This window comes from Galeopterus variegatus, unplaced genomic scaffold, assembly GCF_000696425.1.
Source record: "Galeopterus variegatus unplaced genomic scaffold, G_variegatus-3.0.2 Scaffold1056, whole genome shotgun sequence".
In the NCBI taxonomy this organism is placed as follows: domain Eukaryota; kingdom Metazoa; phylum Chordata; class Mammalia; order Dermoptera; family Cynocephalidae; genus Galeopterus; species Galeopterus variegatus.
Genome location: NW_007727167.1, coordinates 315,924 through 327,412, shown reverse-complemented (window position 1 = coordinate 327,412; position 11,489 = coordinate 315,924). Strand labels below are relative to the sequence as shown.

At 34.8% G+C, this 11,489-nt stretch overlaps 1 protein-coding gene across 2 annotated transcripts in view; it reads right to left on the bottom strand.

Annotated features, from left to right (window-relative positions):
* STAM2 (signal transducing adaptor molecule (SH3 domain and ITAM motif) 2) overlaps positions 1–11,489 on the bottom strand; it is a 45,209-nt gene that overhangs the window by 15,988 nt on the left and 17,732 nt on the right. The window contains exons 2-7 of one of the 2 annotated variants that reach the window (XM_008574513.1): positions 8,264–8,348; positions 7,265–7,340; positions 7,053–7,151; positions 5,995–6,141; positions 4,319–4,388; positions 3,532–3,718 (exon numbers count right to left, since the gene is read on the bottom strand). In XM_008574513.1, coding sequence (XP_008572735.1) covers positions 3,532–3,718; positions 4,319–4,388; positions 5,995–6,141; positions 7,053–7,151; positions 7,265–7,340; positions 8,264–8,348 — 664 coding nt within the window. The remainder of the gene's footprint in view (positions 1–3,531; positions 3,719–4,318; positions 4,389–5,994; positions 6,142–7,052; positions 7,152–7,264; positions 7,341–8,263; positions 8,349–11,489) is intronic. The other variant, XM_008574514.1, reaches the window with a different exon arrangement.

Genomic DNA, 11,489 nt, shown 5'->3' with positions numbered 1-11,489 from the left:
TCGCCCGCACCACGCTCAACCAGTGAGCGGACCAGTCTCTATATGGGATCCGAACCCCCGGCAGGAGCGCCGCCACGCTCCCAAGCGCCGCACTCTACCAAATGCGCCACCGGGCTGGCCCAGAAAATAAGTTTATGCTATCTAGTTTTAGGTTTCAAAATAATAAAAACTCGGGCTGACCCCGTGGCGCACTCAGGAGAGTGCGGCACTGGGAGCGCAGCGATGCTCCCGCCGCAGGTTTGGATCCTATATAGGAATGGCCGGTGCGCAACCAGTAAGGGTTGCGATCCCCTTACCAGTCACGAAAAAAGACAAAATAATAATAATAATAATAAAAACTTGAGCCTTTCCTTTAAGCTACTGCCTTCTTAACAAAAACAACTCATCATGCTGACTCTCGCAATGACAACAGCTGAAGGTAAGTAATGTCCTTCACAGATATAATAATCATGAGAGAAAACTCTTATTTCTACCACAAACATACAAATAGTAAACCCCAAAACCCTGGTAATTTTGTGGGGGTCTTTTCCTTAAAATACTTGCTTTAATTTTTAATTTGGGGAGCCAACTGTTCTAAAGCCTGGACTCCCTTGCAAACCTTCCTTGCAAGTAAAGTTCCTTTTCTTTTCTAAATGCTTTCACTTCCTTCAACAAGGCCTTCCATGCAGAGAGAACCAAATATACAATGCTACAGAGGTCTAATCAGAACATTACATTTTTGGGGCCGGCCTGTGGCTCACTCGGGAGAATGTGGGGCTGATAACACCAAGGCCACAGGTTCGGATCCTATATAGGGATGACCGGTTAGCTCACTGGCTGAGCGTGGTGCTGACAACACCAAGCCAAGGGTGGAGATCCCCTTACCGGTCATCCTAAAAAAAAAAAAAAAAAGAACATTACATTTTTGGAACTGCAAGAACTCCACTTGATTATTTGAAATAGTACATAGAGAACAGACAAGGAATAGCGAGGTAAACCTAAAAATGTACAACATGAAAGGCTTTTTTGGTATACTCTGTTAATAAGAAATGTGTGCCTTTTCTAATAGCTCAGTGTTTCTTAAACTGAGATCCAATTTTCAAGGAACTTCAAGTTCTATATGTGAAAATTTTAATTCTGTGTTTTCAGTTCCACAACAGTATAAATACAATAGAGTCATTTTCTGGATCATCTGGATGACTTCCTATTAATATAAGATTGCCATTTAACTTTAGCACTTGTATTAGTCAGGGTTCTCCAGAAAGACAGAATCAACAGGATATGTTATAATTATATGAGAGGGATTTATTAGGGGAATTAGCTCATGTGGCTATGAAGAAAAGTCCCACGATAGGCCGTCTATAAACCAGATGCTGGTAGCGTGGTTCAGTCCAAGTCCAAAGGCCTCAAAACCAGGGAAGCTGATGGTGTCCTTAGTGTAAGTTCTGGAACCCAAAAGCTGGAGTCTCAAGCTCTGATGTCTACAGACAGGAGAGAAGAGTGTATCCCAGCTCCAGCGGATCGAGAGAGAGCTTCACCTCTTTCCTCCATCTTTTGTAATCTATAGACCCCCAGCAGATTGGATGGTTCCCACCCACACTGAGGGTGGGTCTTTCACCCTCAGGCCACTCAGACTCTCATACTAATCTCTGCTGGAAACACCTTCACGGACTCGGCTGAAAAGATTGCTTTACCAGGTTTCTCATTATTCCTTCCTCTAACCAAGCTGACATATAGAATTAACCTTCACAGCACCCAAGTTTGCATTTGTGTTTAAAATATTGCCAATGATTACTAATCACCTGGAATGATAACATTTGATCCATACCCTATTGGTAAGCACATCCATAGCAACTACAAGATTGGGGTGTCCTATCATCAAAATGACAGCAACTGACCTACATATTCCATCATATTCATGTTGAATTCTCTTAGTAGTTAAAAGGAAACAGTTTTTTTTTTGCAGTGATAAGTCTCAACTGAAAGTTGTTTTTTATAAGTCTAAGTTATTTAAAATGTATGCTTTAAATGGACATCAGTGAAAAAAGACCTGGTGTAACACGGTAATGTAACCCTTTACTTGCTGTAGGACAGTAGACTATAATAGGCATATAATGCTACATGAATGTCAAATAACATCAAGGGATACTATATGAAGGATTCACAGTGGTTACAACAGAAAAAGTAAAAGGTGAATCGATTATCACACAGCACAAGATAGTACACACCAGCTGAAGTACCTGCCACTAATCAGTACTATATTTACCTTGTGAGCAGCAATTCATATTAGAAAATTGTATTATATAAAAGTAATACTCTAAATTTTAATCTTAGAGCAAAAACTACTCATTTTGTAGTTTGTTTCTATTTATTTTATAAATGTCTAATTTTACTGTTGTATAAGAATATCAAAAGTGTAAACCTAAGGTCTTTTGTGACTATTCTCACTAAAAGACACTCAGAAGCTTGATATTTCAGACTGTTGGTGTTCAGAGTCCATGCTACCTCTTCTACCTTTATTTCCATTTAGCCTCCCTTCAGGGATCATGTGCTCCACTACTTTCCAGACACTTGCACCAAATGTGAATCTGCTCTCTTCTGGCCCTCAACAGTACCTCTTTTATGGCATTCACCACATTCTGCCTTCCATATAATTGTCTGTATAGTAATTTTCATTCCCTTACTCTGCTTTGGGTTTTATGAAGACAGAACTGTGTCCTCATTCTTTTTTTATTATAAACAGAGCTTATTATATAACATTTCCTCAATAAAATTTATTGCAGCAAAGTGTAACCATTATGTATCGACTCATTTTAAAATATACTAACATATCCTTACTAAGTTATTTACAATGGACACCAAATACATGTGCAATCTCTGTTCATAGCAACAAGCTGTTAGGTTTCACTCGTGCTAATTTTTTTTTTTTTGGTGCCTGCATGGTGGGGGGATCCAAACTCTTGACCTTGGTGTTACAACGCCATGCCCTAACCAAGTGAGCTAACTGGACAGCCCTTTCTTGCTAAATTTCATCAACTTCTTTTAATACTAAAAGTAAAGAACAGAATTAGGCTCAATATAGATCAATCTATTTTTTACTACAACTTTAAGTTATAGAGAAATTATGAGCAGAATACAGTAGTAGATTAAGAACTAGAGAGGAGCCAAGCATAGCTTTTGATTGCTTTAATCAAGATAATATAGCTATATTCCTTCCCAGTGTTTTTCTGCCAGTAATTTTGGTATACACAACTCCCAAGGTACCGGCCAGTACAGCAAAAGACAAAAAAAAAATATTATTATTTAATACATCTTTCATCCAAGATATAAATACTTTACTACCAAATTTAACAAAAGACTAAGAAACTCACATTATCTAGTCTAACCAACCTTTATTTTATACCAAAAAAAAATAAATAAATAAGGAATGAAAAGGTTCTATAATAATTTAAATACACCAAACGTCATAGAGCTGAATATTCAGGATTCTAAATTAAGGACACTGTACTTAAAAACATTGGAATATTCCGTAAATAAAGATTTAAAACATACCTGTCATCCAAAACAATAACAATTTCACCATGTTTAAAGGTGAGTTCATTGTCCTCAACAGCTTCAAAATCATATAAAGCTCTCACTTTCCGTGCAACCTTATTATTTAATTGAGTTTCTGCAGATGGATATAAGGATTTTGTTTCTGTGTGTTGCTGTTTCTGCTCTTGCAACGATAATTCAATAGCTAGTTTGAAAAATTAAGATGCAAAAAAACCAAGACAGCCACAATTAATTTTAATTTTTAAAAAAGTTTAAAAATAAATATTAGATGATGATGTAGTATTTAATAAGAATAAAAAAAGTAAATATTTTATTCCTCCAATTAAATGCTAAACAGTTAACTTTGGGGGTGGGGGTGCAGGGAACCATGACATTTTTTAAAATAAAGTTTTTGCTCATTCCTTATTATCACAGTCTGTCATATACTGCAGCTATTATTTTTACAGCAAACAGATTGTGACATTATAATATGGGTAGCTTTCCATATAGGACAAGCCATGAACAGATTTCTGTGCCTGACTCATAACACTGGCATTAAAGAAAAGGTGAAAAGTAATCTCTCCAAAGGTAGGACATTAAATATAGAATATTGAAAAGGATAATGAATTAAGTTCATCTTATATCATGTCATTTGTTTTTCTTCCTTTTTGGACCATACTTCTTTTTAGATTTGAGGTAGAACTATAAAAGGTATACCCGGTTTTATTATAATTTTTACTTCAATAAATGTTCTGGCAAGGATATTTTTAAAGCTACACTAAAGTACATGTACTTGATCGTTTACCTTTAGCTATGTCTTCATCTTCTTTGTTTTTGTTTGATGACATACCATTCTTGGCAGCAGATGAGACAGTCTGTAAATGCATGAGTAAAATGAACACAACTATCCTTTCAAACAAAACATATGCTCTATAATTACTTGCAGATGCTAATTAACAAAAAATACTGATATAACTGAGTTTCCTTTAAAAGTAAAGTTTTTTATGATAATTTTAAGTAGTTGTTTTCAAATACTAAAATAAAACACCAGAATTTTCAATAAAACACTATAAACTCACAAAGGGCACAAACTGGCTTACATTTTGCATAAATCTAAGTCTCTGACACAGAACTTGACATACAGAAAGTATTTAAATATATATAGAATGAATAAATACGGCTGTTTCCTGATTGCACTTCCTGATCTCAACTGTCCAAGGTCTCTTACTCCATTAGAGGTGTTGTACTGCTACAGGCCAGCCACACAAGAAGTGCCAGGAAGAAGTCATGATAATTACTGAAGAGGAGAGGAGGGAGGACAGAGACAACAGGTGCAGTTCTAGGAATACCTTGAAAGACTTCTTTTATATTCATTGTGGTTGGAGAGCGGTGGTTTTTAACGCACAGCAGAGGATTAAGGAAGGTCATGCTTAAATTTTATGGTGTGTTAGATGGAAGGGTCCAGGACTCTGAACCATCAACTAGTTCTTTAACACAGAGTTTTGAGAACAATATGCAGAAAGGACAGAACAGGAAAATGTTTGCTTTTTATTACTTGTAAGACTTTTTGTCTCAAAACTCTACCTTGTATCCTTACGCCTGACAGCTATAAATATTCATTCTGTCTCTTTCATCTATAGTCTAATATAAAAGAAAATACAGTACCCCCTTTAGTCTCTTTCCCTAGCCTACATACTAATACTAATCTGAGGGTAAAAGGCACTGAGAACAAAACCTAAGATACAGTACTCTTCTCCCACAGACCTAAAAAAGCAGCCCATTCTGAATCATTATTCCTGTCTCTACCCCATCCTACTAAAGCTATTCTGTATCTCCGAAAATTTCTAGTCTTACTGTTCTACCCATCTTATACATAAACCATTCACTCCAAGCATGTTCATTCTTCAACAAACAAGCCTTGAAGTTTCTAAATTCCATGAATTTGTTCAAGTCATTCCTCCCCTGATGTGACCTCTTCACTCCACTCTAATAAAATACATTCGAGTCTCAAAATTCTACCTCTTTACCTTCTTCATCACCTCACCACCCCAATCTGTAGTTACCTCTCTCCCCTGGGTACTAAGATAAATACCATCTAGTCTCTGTACCCTTCATCACATATTTGTCACTTATATCTAAATTAGTTATTTTTCACATGTATATGGCTACCTTTCATATTTACTATAAATTTCTTGAACGTAAGGATTACCTCATACATCTATGCCTTTTGCATGATTCCAGACCTAGAGTAGCATTAAATACTTTATTTATGTCTGATTCATTTCTCAAAATTCTGATATGCAGAAGAAATACAGTTAACAATTAGAATGTCTACGAAATGTAAGGCACTATGCTGGATAGGCACTTGGGGAGCAGAGGTTGGAAATGACAATCAAGACATACCTTGCCCAGCTTTTACACATGATACAGACCTTCAAATTGTATAGGGTCAATCATTTAGGGTCTGAATCAAACTCTCACCTGAGAACCTTCTGGAGGAAAAGTAATTCCTTCTTCTTTCATAGATTTAATAGTTGCAGATATTAGACTAAACTGAGGGTCCTTTTGAAATTCTTCTGACCACTCTACCATTAAAGACTTCAGTTTTTCACACACTTTAGGATGAGCCTTTTAAAGAAAAGGCAAAGGAAAAAAACCAAAAACCGTGGTTAGAATAAGTGCTTAAATCATTGAACTAACAAAGAGAATTACCACCAAAATTCTCTGTGTGTGAACATCAACAAAAGTCCAGCACTCCCTTACCTAGATGAGCAATTGATAGATGCCTAGTTACATCTTAAGATATAGTTGCTTCACGTAGTCACTCTTTTTGAACATCAACTTTTAAGTCTTACTATAATGACAACGAATCTTTTATAATTCAGAGGTTATTTCTTCTATGTTTTCTTAATATTCTCAATATTAGATTAAGATTTTTTAAAACGACTTGACTAAAATTCTGGGGGTTTTGCCACTAATAGCATGAGAATGGTGCTTCAGAGTTTCTGTCTCAAAGAAATCAGTAACAAGCCTATAACAAAGATTCCCTCCACTCTGTTCTAAAATAAAAGCCTCCTCTGCTCACCATCTCTAATGAGAGTTAGTACAGAATGGTGGTTAGAGTTTGCAGTTTGGAGTCACAGAAACCTGGATGTGAATCTTGGCTATGCCACTTACTAGCTGCATGACCTCGGAGAAGTAATAGGAATGATAAGAGAACCTAATTTCTAGGGCTGGTTAAGAGTATTAAGCATACAGTATATTTAAAATGCTAAAGCAGTGACTACTTACTAGCTCTTGATAAAGATTAGCTGATATCAACAGTATATCTACTTTGGGAAGAAAAACAGTTTTTGGTGCTACAAATAAAAAAATCAAATTTTAGAACAGGAAGTTTATTTCATTTCAATTTACCTAAAATTTATTTATCTTAATTATTTCATTTATTATACAGCTTTATTAATACTACATATAATTAAAATGATACTCAGTATATGTATTTTTTAATGATTTAAATTTCTACTCTCTTTAAAATTTACCTTATTTTTTATCACAGCACGTACTTCTGTTGCAAAATCACGGGAACATACTTCTAAATGAAATATCTTTCCACAGTTTGCCACACAAGCCCCAAGAAGCTATTAATTAAAATAAAAATTAATATACAAATGTTGAAATAGTAACTTACTTAACTTACTGAAATAAATACACATTTAAAATTTGCTTAAATAATAACTTGACTTTTACTCACAGTTAATGCCTGCAGAGCAACGTGAGGTACCTTATGATTTACCCTTTTCATTATGGCTTTTAAACAATCTTTTGCTCTAAGAAAAAAATGGAGAAAGTATTTATTGAGAATTCCAATTCAAATATTAAAAATATAAGGTATTCCCTTATCAAATAACTTTAAATTTAAAAATAAAATCCTGGAAACTTCACTTTGTTAAAGGAGTAAATCTATAACAGCTGCAATCTTTTGTTCATAGACTTGTAGAACATTAAGGAAAAAAAAAAGCTTGTTGCAAATGTTGCACATTATTAAATCAAGAGATGAATCATTTCACAAAAGGTCAGTCAACACAAAAGAACTGTATCGTATAAACTATCTTTTCATTTTTTTCAAGGCAGAACTTTCAGACAGCAAATTCTTAACTTGAAAAAAACTAGCAAGATATATAGTCATGAAAGGTTCAAGAATAAACATGTGAATGTATTATAAAAAGCTGTTAATAATGTTAAACAAATGCTTCCATCACTCTCCTAAACTTCTCAAGTATAATCAGTTCAGCTTAATTGCCGTATCCCCCACAAAAGAACCCTTCATTATATTCATTTTTTTTCATTATTATGTTACCTATTATATTTACCTGTTTGTTATTGAAAGGTTTTCTCATTATATTACCTATTATATTACTATGTTTCTCTACTTCATTATTAAAAGCCTTCCATACATGTCTAAGTTACAGGGCAATTCTCTAAATAATTAATCTATTTATTGTTTATATGTGTTACTATTGTGTCAAGATGTTAATTATGTATGTTAATATAGCTCAGGTTTTCAGTTGAACTCTTTTCCATTTGTTCTTTCATGATAGTCAATCCTATAAATCCAGCCTCCAGGCTCTTTTTATTTTTATCACCCAAAAGTACATAGTAAAATCCCATTTTCCTCTTAAAGTTACATCACAAAAGAGACACAGGTTATCAAGTTTCTGGATGTTCATTAAAACATGATTGGGCATCTTACCCATTAGGAGTGCTTCCAACTTTGTCACATATGTCCATAATAAGACTCCAATCTTCTGTAGTGTTGTACTCATTCGTGGCTTTTTCTATAAGATATATTAGCATATACAAAACTTATAACATGTCTTACACAACACTAAAATACCAATTAAGGCATAACAGTTAAGAACCCTATCTTCTCTTGCCAAAGGTAAGAGAACTATGGAAGAACTTCAGAAGATAGATTATGTCTACTAATTTCAATTTAAAATTGTATAATTAAATGAACTAAATGTTCTGAGGCATACCAGTAAAATACCTTCTAAATAATCAGATAAATTACAAATTATCAGTAATCCCAAATTCTAATTTAGAAGAAAGCTTTAAAAATGTATCATCTTATAAGGAAATATGCTCTAAACTGTCCACTGAAGCACTTTTTCAATAGCAAAAAGGAAAACTGATTAATGTAGTAAATTTATACAATGAAATATGGCAACGAGGTATATAAAATTAAATGTACAAAAATGTATGAATCTCAAAATATAATGATTTGTTTGGGCTTATAATGCTGAGTCAAACCTAATAGCAGAAGAATTTATAAAATTTACATGAGTTGTTTTTAACAACTTTACTGAGACATAATTCACATACCAATACAATTCACACACTTAAAAGTGTACAAGCACTGGTCTCATAAAGTGCATAATTCAATATTTTTAGTATATTCACCAAGCTGTGCAACTACCACCACTATTTAACTTTAGAACATTTCATCACCCCCCCAAAAAAATCTACACCCATACTGCCCTTTCTCCCCCCATATTCCCAGCCCTAGATAACCACTTATCTACCTTCTGTCTTTATAAATTTGCCTATTCTGGACTTTTCATATAAATAGTTATACAATATATGTTCTTTTGTGACTGGCTTCTGGTTACTCAGCCTAATGTTTCCAAGGTTTATCCATGTTGTACTATGTATCAGTATTTCATTTCTTTTTATTGCTAAATAATATTCCATTAAAGCTATACTATATTATATTTATCCATTCACCAGTTTATGAACATCTGGGGGTTTAACTTTTTGGCTAATATAAATAATGTACAGCTGCTATGAACATTCACGTGCAAGTTTTCATGTAGACATACGTTTTCGTTTCTCTTTAGTATATACCTAGAAGTAGAATTGCTGGGTCATATTAAACTCTAATGTTTAATTTTTTTAGGAACTGACAGTTTTCTAAAGCAGCTACACTATTTTACATTCCCACCAGCAATATATAGATATTTCACCTAAAGTTTTATAACATTAAAAAATATACTATATTCATTAGGGATACAAACATAGTAAAAACAGTAACATGTGTGAGAATGATAAATATCAAACTGGAGGTATGGGGGGTCAAAACCAGTACACAGGGGCTTAATTGTATTTATAAAGCTTTGTTTATTAAATTGTACAGTGTGTATCCAGAAGTTCTTTATTTTATTCTCAATATCTTTTTTGTGATCTGAAATATTTTATAATCTAAGTAAAAACTGAAAAGTAAATTGTTAAAAAGCATGACCAGAATATAATGACTGAGTTATGTAGCATTTTCACTGTTAATTTTTTATAAATTTTCAATATAAAGGGATACATACAAATTTTTTTCTGCTAAGGGTGGAGAGCAAAAAAACTACCACTTTAAAAACATGTCTTTTCCCCTTTTCATCAATATATCCTATAATTTCAAATATAGCAGCCTTCTCTTATCCATGGGGATACATTCCAAGACTCCCAGTGGATGCCTGAAACCGAGGATAGTACTGAACCCTATACATAGTATGTTTTATCCTATACATACACACCAATGATAAAGTTTATTTTATAAATCAGGTACAGTAAGAGATTAACAACAATAAATATTAATACAATAAAACGATTATAACAATATGCTGTAATAAAAGTTATGTGAATGTGGTCTTTTTTTCTCTCTCTTTCAATCTGATAACTGAGACAGCTCCTAAATGACTAGCAGGCGGGTAGCATATATAGCGTGGATATGCTGGACAAAGGAATGATTCATGTTCTAGGTGGGAGGGCGCAAGATTTCATCACGCTACTCAGAACAGCACATGATTTAAAACTTATGAACTATTTATTTCTAAAATTTTCCATTTAATATTTTTGGACCTTGGTTGACTATGGATAGGCGAAACTGCAGATAAGGCAGGTGGGGGGAACTACTGTATAGCAAAACCCATATAGCAAAACACAAATATATATGTATGTCTCATATATATGAGAGGTGATATCACAGTGATAAGCAGGAAAGATAGTAGGAATCTTGAGTAGTTTCCTTTTTTTTTTTTTTTACCATAAGAAATAATCAAAAGAAACCAAAATAATAATAATAATAATAATAATAAACAGGCTTAGCATACAGCTATACTTTGCAAGTAGGAAAGAGAAATGCAATAAATCCAGTTAATCTCAGTTAAATGCTGGAACTCACTTTTAAAAACCACACACATTGCCTAACACTACTTATGGATGAAAAGCAATTATGTGGACATATGTGATGCGATGATAAACCAGTGACTTTAGAAAATTAATATATTTTTTCAGATCCAATCAAGATGGCGGATTAGATGGTCCACAGCATCACTCTCTCCCACAAATCAACCAATTTACAACTATAAAAATGTAACATCAGCCAAGCCAGAGCCGCTGGAGCTCAGGGGAAGAGGATGAGAGACCTACAGAGTTCATGAAGGCCGGAGAAAATACGATGAGAGAAAGAAAAAGTTGCTTTGAGCGTTTTGGGCCGTGGCTGCTTTAAGGCTCAAGCTGATGAGCACATGGAGCAGGAGCCAGCAGATGCCGCGGCTGTACCCTTCGGATGAAGTTACTTGGAGGCGGCAGGAGAAGTTACTTGGCAGCCCCCAAGACAGCAAGACCCCTAATAGGGTTCCCATGGACCCACACAGGAGCGAGGAGTCAGAACAACTGACAAAGGAGAGCCATTCAGAGGCTGGGGAGTCATTGCAAGGGACCAGTGCAGGGCCCGTCACATGGGAAGTGTTTGGAGCACGGGCGGTGGGGGAGACAGGTCCACCAGGGGATCACTGGGGCACAGCAAGGACAGCTACCCTGCTCCCCAATCAGCACAGGATCACTCAGAAGAGACTGGTCAGGAATACAGAATTGCATGGGGTGCAGTTTGACAAAAAAACTCAGGCCCAGATCAGAGATTCTCCAGA